This window comes from Sinocyclocheilus anshuiensis, unplaced genomic scaffold (genome assembly GCF_001515605.1).
Source record: "Sinocyclocheilus anshuiensis isolate Anshui unplaced genomic scaffold, SAMN03320099.WGS_v1.1 scaffold319, whole genome shotgun sequence".
NCBI lineage: Eukaryota > Metazoa > Chordata > Actinopteri > Cypriniformes > Cyprinidae > Sinocyclocheilus > Sinocyclocheilus anshuiensis.
The window spans coordinates 1,163,707-1,178,248 of record NW_015552566.1 but is presented as its reverse complement, the minus strand read 5'-3'; the positions used below and the strand labels follow the sequence as shown (position 1 = coordinate 1,178,248).

Sequence of the window (14,542 nt, the reverse complement as noted above, 5' to 3'; positions counted from 1 at the left end):
TAACATCTTCTGATTTCTCTCAACATGGGGACAGGAGAGCTGTCAATCAATAAATTGGAAAAAAAAGTAACTCGAATATTCTCTTGTAGATTAAAAAGTAATGTGTTACTTTACTAGTTACTTGTAATGCGTTACCCCCAACAATGTTATCAATGTGCAACTTTTCATTTATTCATAAATTGCAAGTTCAACACCGTATCCTAACCAGGCTCAACAAGTGAGAAAAGCAGTGATTCTTAAACCCTTTGACTCCAAGGCCCCCTATTGTCCACAACAATATTTGAAGGAGGCCCACTGCCTCCTTAATTTGAAGACTTAATGATGCCCTTAATATTAATGGTCTCCTTAATGAATGGATTAATTAGAAGGATTTATTATTACTGGTGTGAAGAATTAATAAGGATTTCTAAAAATGTTTTATTCACAATTTGTAACTGATAAGATATTTTAGAAAAAGTATATTCATTGTAAAAATGCCTATGGCAGTTATCCTAGTCTAGAAATAACACTTTTATAATTAATTTAAATGGTTGAGAAACAATGAATAAAATCCCCCAGTGAAAACCCATTGGTCAATTATATTATGGTTGCCTGTAATTTTGTGCTATCATGTAGTATTTTTACTTTAATTGTGGACTGACTACTTGCTTGACGCTGAAGACTTTATTTGTGGTACCTGATTGATTTATGGTAAGATGTTTATTGGTTTCTTTTTCTTTGTACGTGTCCTGTAGATTGGTGGTGATGGGGATATGAATGGGGATGTTCGGGTGTTGATGAAAGCAGACCCTGAGAAGAGGGAGAGCTTGCAGGTGGAGGCAGAAGTGGATCCCATGGATGGGGAGCAAACGTGGCCCACAGAAGCAGAGCTGGAGGAGGCAGAAGGTACTTTATTACCCGGTTCAAACCAGGTGTATTATTCAGAATTAAAACTATTAAAAACATTTTGTTAATTGAAATAAAATATAAATATTGGATAAAAATCTTGCCTTTGCAACTAACTAATAAGTTGAAGTTCAGACTTATTTTCTGGAAAATAAATAAAAACTGAAATGAAAATAAATGAAACATAAATAGTAATATTCAAGTAACATTAAAAATTAAAGAAAACTAAAATTATTTAAAGAAACTAAAATTAAAATAAAAGCCAAAAACATAAAAATAAAAGCCAATTCAATGCAATTAAACTATTATATATAAATTATAGTAAAATAACATTGCACACTGACAGCGGAAGCATTTCCTTTTTAGTGTCTAGTGACTACAATGCAATATTGCAGGATCCAGTAGAAATGAATATATCTGATCCATCTCTTATGAGATAATTTAGTCAAGTGTCATCAAGATGGAGATGTTAATATTAGTGTGAGTGGCTTCATTGTTCTATATGATTTGTGTCTGCCCACATACAGGGTATAAATGATCGCATTCAGAGCGAGTTCAGATCATACTTTGATAACTTCTCATCTTGTTCATGATATGACGCATAATGCACTGCTGCAACTCATATACAAAGACTTTTCTCCTCCAGAATATTTGTTTTTAGCTCAGGAAAATTGATGGATTGTCAACACAGAATGGCAATGCATCTCATTTGTGATCAGTGCAACCCACCAATAGCAGTAGGCAGCAGGAATGTATACTAGTGACCTAAATGAATAGATCTAAAAAAATTATTTATGGACAATACTGATATTTTGCAAACTATTGATGTGATCTATTCATTTATATTCAGAGGCCAGAAAGAAAAGGAGAGTGATGAAAGTACCAAAGGGGACGTCTGACTACCAGGCCACATGGATCATTGATGATGCTGAGCAGGAGGAGGATGATAATGACGTTGACAGCTGTGATGATGATGATGAGGATGGGCTGATGGAAGATGAAATGGATGGTGATAATGAATCTCAGGTGGGTTTTTATTATTTTGATACAGGGCAGTCACAGGTTTTTGATGTGATTTTTCCATACCATACAAATTTCCAGTTTTTTTTTTACTTGATATGTATGACCCAGGTGAATTGTGTAAATCGGAAGGAAACAATTTTGTTATTGTTTGGGGGGGTTCAATGTTTTCCTTGTTTTTCGTCTTTAGCTGATCACATGCCTGATTGTAGGTTTCTTTTTATTCTATAAACAATGACACCTCAGACCCTGGGAAGAAAGCAGGTTTTGTTTTGTATATTTGTTGCTATGGCAACCTGAGAGGTGGCAGCAGAAGCGACCAATCAGGAGCAAGCTTGGCAAAAGCGGGTTAAACCCAAGTCTGCCCGATAATGATTGAAGGTCTAAATAAAGTCAAAAGGATGAGATGGAGAGTGGGCACAGCGCAGGCGGAACAGTGCATACGTGACTGTGCGCTTCGTGGTGGAGAGGCACTGTTTGTTTTCTCAATGTCTGCTGCTTGGCCTTAGTGCCAGGCACCTCGACGCAACAATAGTGTTTGGAGAGGGAGTCCCGAGAGAAGCCTTCAGTCTTCCTGCTCTTTGGACAGAACTTCCTGTCGAGACTTGTGGGGGGCGGGGGGGGTGGCCATTTATTTATACCAGCTGGGCTTGAAAGAACAAGGGGAAGCTTGACAAGTATGGAAGCTCTGGTCCATTTATTTTCTTTAATCATAATTAGCATGCGTTTGAAGTCTTGGGGCGCACCAAAGGAGACTTTTCAATGCAAGATGTTAACAATAGGGAAGTGGTACTACAGATGATTACAGAGATTATTTTTATTACTGCACCTGCGATTGTTCTGCAGGTTGACCCCAGAGGGGGGTTAATGCACCCCAGCGGTATGTCTTGTCCTTTTCCCCATCTCAGTCTTCAAAGAAGTGGCGTGTTTTGTTTGGGTTTGCTAGACTCTATGTGGATGTATGTCTAGAGAAATGTTTTTACATGCTTCTCTTCCTCTCTAAGGATGCTGGGTCTGAATGTGCTTCTGAAGGAGACGATGACGACAGAGAAGAAGAAGAAGAAGAGGAGGAGATCAGTTCCACCGGACGCACCGCAGCCGATCAGAAGTCTGACGAAGGCATGGACAAGGCCGAGGAGGGAGAGGGACTGAGGAGATACAGAGAGGCACGTGCCAATGAGATGTTCCCTGATGAAGTCGACACTCCCCTAGATGTCCCAGCCAAGACACGGTAAGATGCAGGACAGTTCCAGCCATGTACCTGTCCATGTTTGAAATTTTAAAAGGAAACTTCGCATAAAAATGAAAAGTCTGTCTTATTTTATTCATCCTTATGTTTTTGTTTTGTCCATGGAACACAACAATGACTTATGAATGAGATCTTTTCCATATGATGACAGTTCACAGCCTTTAGGGATGAGCAGATATAAAAATTTGCCATTAATGATAACTGATAATTATTTGCATTAGGGATGCGCCGATACTGGTATCGGTATCGGGCCCGATACTGATAAAAAAATGTACAAATGCAATAAATATATCGGTATCGGCAAGTACAAAAAAGTAAAAGTATCGGTATCGGGCGAGTACTGGAAAAAGTGGTATCGGTGCATCCCTAATTTGCATGTTATGGCCAGTATTAAAATTCAGTACTGTTTGGTTAAAATAAATGAAAATTAAATATTTAATTAAAATATCACGTTTTAATGTTCACTATGAAAATTTGGATGATTATTTGGATATCTGCTGTGTGTTATTAAATATAACAAATATAATAAAAAAATAAATAATTAAGTGTTTTTAAAAGTTAAATGAGTGTTAGATGATGTTAATCTAAATGTTAAAAATAAGCACACATGAATAATATCCAGTATTGGTAACCCCAAATGTATTGGTTATTTTTAAATATAGCTTTATATTACCCTTCAAAAGTTTGGGGTCAGTTTTTCATGCTTTGAAAGTCTTTTATGCCCACCAAGGCTGTATTTATTTGATCAAAAATACAATAAAACAGTAATATTTTATAGTATTAATACAATTTAAAATAACTTTTTTTTTTTTGATGACAAAGCTGAATTTTCAGCAGCCGTTACTCCAGTCTTCAGTGTCACATGATCATTCAGAAATCATTCTAATATGCTGTTTTGATGCTCATGAAACATTTCTTATCAATCTTGTGCTGCAAAGAAATCTTTGGTAACATTATAAATGTCACTTTTGATCAATTTAATGCATCCTTGCTAGAAAAAGCCAAACTTTTGAATGGTAGTAGACTAGTGTATGTATCTGCTGACTGGTCTGTTCTGTACGTTCAGATTTCAGAAGTACAGAGGTCTGAAGAGTTTCCGTTCCTCCCCATGGGACACCCTTGAGAATCTGCCTCCCGATTACTCTCGCATCTACCAGTTCCAGAACTTTGAACGCATGCGCCGCCGAATACTAGCAGATGCTGCTAGTGAGGAGGAAGGAGCAATGGTTTGTGTGGGGGGAAAGGGGTGTTCTTTAGAGAGTTCTCACGAATATCTTGGCTTTGTCCCAGAAACTGTGGTGTTTCACTGTTTACCAAAGGAATTTAATTTGGAAATCCACCTTTTATTCCTGCAGGAAGGCTGGTACGTGACTCTTCATATTGTGGATGTTCCTCTCTCAGTAATGGAGAGCTTTCAAACCGGCAAACCATTAGTTCTAGTGTCCCTGCTACCACATGAACAGAAGGTACTTGCAGCTTGGAGGATTCTTGAATATTTTTATAAGTAATTACTTATTATCATATCAAATTTTCCAAAAGAGTTAAATGTACTAGTGTGTTTGTGTTTTGAAATACAGTAGTACTGTTCAGTTCAAAGGCATTCTTTTCACAAATGATTATAGTCAGTATTGAAATAATTGTCTATTTTGCAGATGTCAGTGATGCATATGTTGGTGCGGCAGCACCCGAGCAACACAGAACCAGTGAAGTCTAAAGAAGACCTGGTGTTTCAGTGCGGTTTCAGGCGCTTCAGAGCTTCAGCCATCTTCTCACAGCACACTTCTTGTAATAAGAGATCATCACGTTCTTCATATTTATATATCTTTCTTTATAGAATTGTTCAGGGCTATGGTTGATTTGTTTCTGAATAAGTCGTGTCAGTCTAAAAATAAGATCTTTGGGTAAATTATCCTTTTAAACAAGTTTTTTTGTTTTGTTTACATGATGTATCTGACAGGTTTAAGTCCTAATAAATGCCTTTAATGATATTAAATCAGTTTTATTTCTGTTTTTAGCTGATAAACACAAGATGGAGCGGTTTCTGCGTCCTGATGCTCCTACAGTGATGTCTGTCTATGCCCCCATTACCTTCCCCACCGCTGGTGTTCTGGTCTTCAAACAGAGAGACAATGGTGGGGAGAATCATACAAAACATTTGAACTCAAAAACAAAAGAACTGCCTTCACCATAACAGCATGTGGTAAAGCTTTTTTGTTTTACCTTTACCACAGGTATCCAGGACCTGGTGGCCACAGGTAATCTTTTGAGCTGTGATCCTCAGCGTGTGGTGTTGAAGAGAATCGTGCTGAGCGGACACCCTTTCAAAATCAATCGGCGCTCTGCTGTGGTCCGTTACATGTTCTTTAACAGAGGTGAGAAGGAAGGCATTAGTCATTTCCTCTGTTTACCTTTAGATGTGTGTGCAGAGATCTAACAATGATTGAGTCCAACATTAAAGCATTTCTCTTTTGCAGATGATATTCTGTGGTTTAAGCCAGTAGAACTACGTACAAAATGGGGACGAAGAGGACACATCAAGGAAGCATTAGGTAAGAAACAAAATATTAATTGTGGAGAAAAACATTTAACGAACTATTTACTAGCGTTTTGATCAGCAAGACAAACAGCTCAAAGATTTTAATACATATTCAACCATTTAGATCACAAGTCATTTTTACATGATTTTTTATAATGACTATAATTAATGGTATTATTAAAAATATATATAATTATTATTATTAATTGATGATGATTACTATTATTATTAATTGTTGATTATTTTTAATCCAGAATTATTATTTATAAAATAATTAAGTTTAATCATTGTCATTAAGTCATAATATTTTACTAATTATTACAAAATAATTTGGTGTATTAAATTAAGCTTATTATTATTTATTATTAATATTATTATCATTATTAGTAGTAGTAGTAATATAATTTTATTATTAATTATAAAATAATTATAACAATAAAAAAAAAGAAAATCAGAAAAATTGGATATTTATACAAAATTAATCTTACTACTATTTGTTTCTTTTAAAATACATTGCTCTTGCCATGAAAATAGCCATAGATGCTGGTATGGCAATAAAAATAAACGTGTAATAAATACAAAAGTAATCAGTATTGTTCTTAAATAATACTGCTAAAACAATATCGGTAATTATATATCAAATATACAAAAAATATAAGGACTTTAAACGATTGTAACAAAATGTACTAGCTGGTCTAGTTTTAAATTGGGGAGAAAAAGGAAGAATGTGGAATGTTAGGTACCACTGACTCAAGAGTATGTTCTGACTCACTTTTATTTGTGTGCTTTGGCAGGTACTCACGGCCACACGAAGTGTGTATTTGACAATCAGCTGCGCTCTCAGGACACAGTGCTGATGAACCTGTATAAGAGGGTGTATCCACACTGGACCTACGACCCCTATGTCCCCGCCTCTCTGCCCTGGGCCAAGAGAGAGCCGCCACCGGCCCTCTGTGACATTGACATGGAGTAGAGGCAGGATGGAAGCATAACATGACAGTGACTGCCTGTGTCACAGGATACTCTGATATTGATTCTCTGTGCTCTAATTGACAATTAAATGTCTATATATCATTTCTGTGCTTTTAGTTTTAGTGTTCTTAAAGCATTTTCCATAAAAAGATCCCTCAGTGGCCACTAGATGGCAAACACGTATTAGTGGAAATGGTTTCCTTTTACAGACATGAAATGTTAAATGTCTTTTTGAGGCAATCTGACAAGTCTGGGATGTTTTTAACCAATGTCATTACAAACATAATGGCATTGCTTATTTACAGCCTCAGGTTGACAAATCAACCCATGAAAGAATTTCTCACAAACACAAAAAAATGTTGTTAGTCACTAAACGCATGCTTCGCAGTGTTGCGGAGTAGCGCAGAACTAAATTCCAGCCTAAATCCAAAGTGAGAGCGTCTTGTGATTTTACGAGGGAGGCAGTGGCGAAAACCCGCATCTAAACTCTCATTGTAAATACTGTCATTGCAATCTTTTATTTCTCATCATTTAGCTCAAACCAAACCTCACGCTGGAATATTATCTCCCTCAAGTATGTCCTCAACAACAACTGCAGCCTTTACTGTCCTCTGGCTGCCATCGTTCAGAATCGCTGGCAACGGCGAGGGATGATTATCGCTGGTGAGCGAATGCATAGCGACCATAATTTACGCTGCGATGCTGCCATATGCAGATGACAGCGAGGTTCTATGGGCCTTTATGGTGCAGATGGAGCGTGTATGTGCGCCGTCTGCGCTGTTATTCTCCTTCATTCCTGCAGACTCTTCCACCACTCCCTCTCCCTGGTGGTTCCCTGACCTGAAGCCCCCTTTTCACCACCATCTACACTCTCACACAGGGAGTGTGACCCTCCGTTGTTTTCTTGCCGGATCCCCAAATGCGTTACAGTTCTCTCTGTGCTCCCTCCCCTCGCTCTTTTGCTCTTCTGAGAAACAATGATTTATGAATTGTAATATTTATCATAAAACAGTGCTCTTGCATGCTTGCAGCTACATGATTCATCCCCAGGTTCTGTTGGGACCACACCGCAGACGCATGCCAATATGTCTGGGAAAAGAGAAGGTGATGCTTTGGACTCAAAAACCACAACGTGATCCAAGAAACGGGGTATCAAAAGTTCAATAGGTACATTTTTATCCTGCGCTGTGAATTTGATTACAGTGGAAAAAGTCAAATAATGATAAAACAATCGCACTAGGGTAATACTTCTTTATTGCCTAGGAGTGCACTCGAAGCTCTGGACGGTTAAGTTGAGGCACTCCATTTATTTTCTCGTTAATTTTTTAAGCCATAGTGCACCGGGGGCATTGAGCAGGGATGTGTTAAACACATCTTGTTTAAAGCTGAATGGGGTGTGGTATGCCTGGCCAAATGTTCATGATCTAGAGAGGAAATCTAATCCTCCCACGCTGGAGATTGTCCTTAAAGGAATATTCCGGGTTCAATAAGAGTTAAGCTCAATCGACAGAGTTTGTGGCGTAATGTTGATTATTAATCTAGACTCGTCCCTCATCTATAAAAAAAGCAAAAATTTGGATCACCGTGAGGCACTTGTGTAAGCGTATAGGATGTTAAATGTTAAAAACAGCATTAAATATGTGCCAACATGATTTTAGTGGGACAAAATCTGTTTTGTGTTAAGTTCTATACTATTTTACATCTTTGTTGCCATGATGACAACAAAAACCCTAAAACAACCTTAAAAAATTACAACAATTCTACTTTAAATCTGCTAAAAGTTGGCCCCGTTTAATAGTAAGTGCCTTGCTGTAACTTTGATTTAAACATAATGTTAGGCTTATAAATTTATAAAAATTACTTGTATTAATTCTTCTGTTAAAACTTGAGCGGTAAAATTGTTCTAATAATTTTTAAGGGGTTTTGTTACATTGCGACGACAATTTCTGTGACTAAATCCACAAAAACTGGCTCCATTTACTTACATTGTAAGGGGCATTAAATGCTGTAATGTGAAGCTTTATCATTTTTTCAAAGCACATTCTTGTTCAAACTTGAGTTTTAAAGATGTTTTCATCATGTTTTCAAGTCGCTTTTGAGTTTTAACGTTACCATGCCAACAAAGTTGTGAAATTGGATATAACTTTACACAGAAACGTCAACATGCATATTGTTTGTTTTGTCTTCACTTTTGAAAACAGTATTTTAATGTTTAAAGATGGGCCCCGTTCACTTCCAGTACCTCTCTGTAATCTTGGTTTCTGCTTTTTTTCAAGAAAACGAGGGACATGTCAAAACTGATTATACATGGTAATCAACATTATGCCACAAATGCTGTTGACTGAGCTTCACTTGTATTGACCCCGGAATATTCCTTTCAAAACATGCGTGGAATGCAATCATCAAGTTTTTCCTTCACTCGATCCCCACCGCTTACCAGAAACATCCGCTTGGGATTAACGTGGAAATGTTGAATTGTGTCTTGGCTGATGGAAAGCGAAATGTTTGTGACAGTGAGGGACAAACTACATAGAGGTATATTGGACAGCGCTCACATGAGCTTGTGATTGGTTTCGACCACAGTCTAAAGGAGTTAATGCTGCTGGTTTAGGGCATCTTGGACCAGGAATGTCCTGTGGTTCCCAGTTCACTGCCACCACACACAGCTGGATCCCACTGAAGACATAATGGGTGAAAGATTTTTCCATTGGAAGAGGAGAGCGAACGAAAAAAGAGAGAGAGATGGATTGCAGGGGAGGAAGAGATAAGAGGAGAACCACTGAGTGTTTAAATTGAATGTAAAACAGAGATTGTGCAGGAGTATAATTTAAGTGCCGCTCAGTTGGGAAAACGAGAGTAAGCAAATATGTTTGAGAGGGGGATGGAGGGGTGTGAGAAGGAGATGGAGAGCAAGAGTGGCTGGTGTTTATGGATAGCAGATGTGGCGCTGTGGGATTTTGGCAGGGGCCAGTGGTGCCGGAGTCCTGCACTGGCTGGGTGGCACCGGGGTGAGAGCAAGGTCAGAGCACCGCAGTGCACAGCCCATAAAACACCGCAAGAGAGACGCACACACAGACTGGGACGGCAATACGGCACAGAACGTTGACAAACACTTACAAAGTACATGGAGAACCCTTCAAATCTACTGGAGCAACAGCTTCGGATAACTCATCTGCTAGCTGAACGTTTAAAGACAACGATAAACAATAAAGAAAACAGTGAAATCATGATCTGTCCACTCATGTCTAAAGCTTTAAATCATATTTACGTGCCATTTCTGTGTCACTAGCCAAATGGTAGGCTATTGCAAAAACAATAGTGGCATCCAAATTACTATGTAGGTAAACTTCTTCCTTGAACCTTAATATATAGATATGCAGGTGTCTGGTATGAATACAATGCAAATGCAAAATCCTATCAAAAAATAGCTTTATGATCTGTTTATTCTTATTCTATTCTTCCTCACAAAAAATATGTTCATTAGTCTTTTAAATACCACATTGTTACCAAAGCTGAAATGTATAAATGAAACAATTACCTTGTGTTTGTAGTTAGCAAGCTAGCAGCTTAGCTATATCAGACATGAAACAAACAGCTTAGCCTGCTAGCTTAGCATATTCTTTAAGAAAAGCTAATTTGATCTGTTAGAACAAGATATCACTTTTTTTTTTTTTTTTGAGGGAAGAGGGGATAGGATCTTGCACCAGCATTTTTTAATACAACGACAACTCTCCTGTGGCCTCATGGGATAGATAGTAAACTGTCCATTGGATGTGCACTTCTTGGATCCAGTATATCATGCAGGTATTTTTCACCTGCTGTTTCTTGAATACTGCATATTCTTATGCTCACCAGGGATGCATTTATTTGAACAAAAATACAGTTAAACAGTGATATTATGAAATACAATTTTAAATGACTGTAATTTATTCCTGTGATGGCAAAGCTGAATTTTCAGCATAATTTCATTGGTACACAGAACAGTTGAGATAAATCAGGCAGGTTATTTGTGAATCTGTCTTTGGTGGCTGGAACAATAGTTCTGCCCGGACGATAAATCATATTTACGTCAGTGCCACATGATCCTTCATAAATCATTCTAATATGCTGGTTTGCTGCTCAAGGAACATTTCATATTATTATCAATTTTGAAAACAGCTGTGCTGCTTAATATTTTTTTTGTGGAATTTTTTTCTTCTTCAGGATTTGTTGATAAATAGAAAGTTCAGAAGAACAGTATTTATTTGAAATAGATTTATTTGTAACATTATAAATGTCTTTATAATTAATGCGTCCTTGCTGAATAAAAGTATTAATTACTTAAAAGAAAATAACAATCTTTTTGTATGGTAGTGTATACTATTCCAAATTCAGCCAGAGTTTTAAAAGCCACTGATTTTCCTGCTAAGGAAAATCAACCTTCTCATCTGTGATAGGAGAAAGTAAAACAACAAAAATTTCAAAATAAACAGAAATGTAAGCGCAGCTTCCTGCTAGCGAATCTGAAATAAGAGAAGCGCTACTTTTACACTGTTTTCTTCTGTTATTTCTTATTAGGCGCCCTTTTCTCGCCACATCTAGTCGTCTCGACCGTAACCTCTCGAAATTCCTCAGTAAAATCAAACATCCTGTCATTTTCTGTACACTCGCTCTCCCTTTATCTCTTTCTGTCTCTCTCACTGACTTGTTCCCCCTTCCTCTCCCCTTACCCTGGTCCTGACTCCCTGGTTCCTGGGGCCTGGCCAAGGCGTGTGTCCCCGAAGGGGCCAGTGAGGAGATGGAGAGAGAGGGCAGAGCAGGGGCTGAGAGACAGGCTCCAAAACCACAGCTGCGGCAGCCCTGCCTCGCCTTCCTCTCTCTCACTTCACTTGGGTTTGCGAGGAGCTGGCCTGGCACCCGCCCCAGCTCTGCCATTAATCAGAGGAGAGGGGTAGTGTGTGTGTTTGTGCTGATAAAGAACTGGCTGGAACGGGGGTGGTATGGAGACCAGGACCTCCCAACAAAGCAGTGGAGTTCACCCAGCGAGCGAACAGGGGAGGGAGTCTGACAGACAAAACGCCTGGTGCGCAGATCGTGACTCTTTGACGAGATGAGATAGACGCGGAGAAGTTGGATGCGTTGAGGTGAGGCGTGAGGGAGTGCGAGGGAATAGGCTAGCGGAAATGGACCTGGGGTCCACTGAGGAGGAAGAGAGGACATCCAAGATTCTGTCGATCATTGCATATAAACATGGAAAATCTCATGGTTCAATGCAAACAGCTGTAGAATGTGCACTTTTGTCTCATTAAGGCAACTCAGAGAAAAGAGTTGGCCACAGTGCATTACACTCACGGTTAATGCATATCCCAGATACCAGGCCTGAACCACTGCCCAAGGTCTCGGTGCATTACTGTACCACACAAATCAAAGCTGCTATACAGGATGAAATTAAATACAGTACTAGTCAAACGTTTGGACACACCTGACTGAATTTATGTTCCGCGTGAAACTTTTCATCTTAAGGCTTATGCTTAATATTTGTGTAAATAAATGTCATTGCGCCTATGCACAAATGTCTTCGCTAAACTAACATTGTAATTATTATTTGTAGTAAATATATGAGTTGAAACGGAAAGTGTAGGAAAAGCAGCCAACAAGTGCTCAGCATAGGCAAGGCAAGTTTATTTAAATAGCACATTTCATACACAATGGTAATTCAAAGTGCTTTACATAAAAGAAAGTAAAATAATCATAATAAAATAATCACAACAATAAAACAAGAATTTAAACCTTTTGAAATGATTTAAAAATTGAAAGTGATTATACATAAAATACAGTGCCGTCAGTTCGGACATCGCACAGTGCTCATTCAATAAATGCACAGCTAAACAGATGAGTTTTGAGTCTGCATTTAAATGTGACTAATGTTTTAGCACATCTGATCTCTTCTGGAAGCTGATTCCAACTGCGGGCGGCATAATAGCTAAAAGCGGACTCCCCTTGTTTTGTGTGAAGCCTTGGTATTTCTAACTGACTCGATCCTAATGATCTGAGTGCTCTGTTAGGTTTATATTCATTGAGCATATCTGCAATGTATTTAGGTCCTAGGCCATTGAGTGATTTATAAACGAGTAAAAGTACTTTAAAATCAATCCTAAATATTCCTGGGGAGTCCTGGGACCATAGAAAAAATTGTGTAAAAATTACTATTAATGTTAATAGACATAATAATAATGATAATAAATATCTATCTAAAATATCTATCTAAAAACACATCTCTTCCATCTATACTTTACCCTCTAACAGTAGCACTTTCTATTTTATCTACTTGTTTCCTTTATATTAAAAAAATACCCTCTAACACTAGCATTCTCTATTCTTTTTCTATTCTATCTACTTGTTTTCTTTTTATTTAAAAAACTGACCCACTAACACTATAGCGTTCTCTATTGTTTTTTCTAATCTTGTGACTTTTTTTCTTTTTAAAAAATGGTCTTCTAACACTGGCGTTCTCTACTCTTTTTCTATTCTTTTGACTCGTTCTTTTATTTATTTTTTTAAAAAATTGACCCTCTAACACTAGCATTCATCTTTTTTCTATTCTATGTATTTGTTTTCGTTTTATAAAAAAAAAAAAAACAGACAAAAAAACCTTGCTACATCTACTGTGTTAGGCTAATCGAGACTTGTCACAACACATATTATTGCTCTTTTGTTGGTTTTGATTGCGTCTTCTAAATGATTAAATGTAAATGTAAAATATATAGCTGCCTTTATATCGTAGGAAGGGTGGCTGCTTTGAAGAAAAGCAGCTATGGTCAAAATAAAGAATCTGCAGGTGTGTCTAAACTTTTGATTTGATTACGATACATGTTGAAACTACCTTGTATCCTATATGGGTCTCTCCAACAGGATGCCAAAAAAATACTGGAGGTAGATTCGTCCCATCTAAGAGTGTAGCATTAGGAATGGCTTTATATATATAATGCCTTTTTGATTAGACATGATAGGTGCCCTAGTTGTTGTGCAAGACTGATTGTACCTCAGAGTACATTTTGCGCATATTCGATTGGACAATGTGAAAATGTGACTGGTAAATGAGGGCAGACATTCTCTATTACAGCACGGGGACAGGTCCCAAAAGGAAAATGGTTCATACAAAGTCCACAAGCCCACCCCCCTCCATTCTTCCCTTGATTAACCAGGTGGGAGTGAAATATAAAAAAAAACCCAAAAGCACTTCCAACCTGCTCTCCCCCCTCCTCACCCCCACCGGGCCTCCCTGCATGCCTGTCTGCTGACATCACCGCGAGGAGACCTGGCAGGCCAATCGCTCTCCTCTGCTCTATCCTTCCCTTTAGCTCGGCTTCCTGCCCCCATGATGTCACACGCCATATGGTTTTCAGCGAGAATCAAGTTGGAAAAGAGATTTAGTTGGAAGAGAGGAGAGAAAAGGAGGAGGTTCGGCGTAGGGCGTGTGTAGGCCACAGAAAACAAAAGGCCGCTCTTCTCTTCCCCTGTGTGTGTGTGTGTGTGTGTGTGGAGTGGCTCTGAGGGGCTAATGAGGAGAGTTTAGAGAGCAGAGACCACTGAGCAGTCAGCCATGTGCTCCACAGATGGATAATTTGCTCAAACACCGAGACGACCGGTGACCGCTGGTGCCAACATGTTGCTTGCAACCCTCAGGCCAGGGTGGCACAGTGACCCTGGTATCACTGAGTCACAGACCATCAAGTCGGGTTAAGCCCAAAGTATTCACCTCATTTTTAACATAAGAGCAGACGTGGCTATTTGTAACTTGAACGTGCAAGGCTTCTGGTGTCATTCACAAACAGTTCATTATGATGCTTGATATTACAAACTGGTGTGTTAGTTCATTATTATAGTCATAAACACACTGG

The 14,542-nt window shown here is 38.4% G+C and overlaps 1 protein-coding gene across 1 annotated transcript in view; it reads left to right on the top strand.

Moving 5' to 3' along the window:
* Window positions 1-6,759, top strand: part of tsr1 (TSR1 ribosome maturation factor) — a 10,851-nt gene extending 4,092 nt beyond the window's left edge. The window contains exons 6-15 of the mRNA XM_016455657.1: window positions 735-885; window positions 1,736-1,911; window positions 2,910-3,136; window positions 4,221-4,380; window positions 4,510-4,620; window positions 4,807-4,939; window positions 5,170-5,286; window positions 5,386-5,526; window positions 5,629-5,703; window positions 6,485-6,759. Coding sequence (XP_016311143.1) covers window positions 735-885; window positions 1,736-1,911; window positions 2,910-3,136; window positions 4,221-4,380; window positions 4,510-4,620; window positions 4,807-4,939; window positions 5,170-5,286; window positions 5,386-5,526; window positions 5,629-5,703; window positions 6,485-6,663 — 1,470 coding nt within the window. The 3' untranslated portion in view covers window positions 6,664-6,759. The remainder of the gene's footprint in view (window positions 1-734; window positions 886-1,735; window positions 1,912-2,909; window positions 3,137-4,220; window positions 4,381-4,509; window positions 4,621-4,806; window positions 4,940-5,169; window positions 5,287-5,385; window positions 5,527-5,628; window positions 5,704-6,484) is intronic.
* Window positions 6,760-14,542: the final 7,783 nt, after the last annotated feature.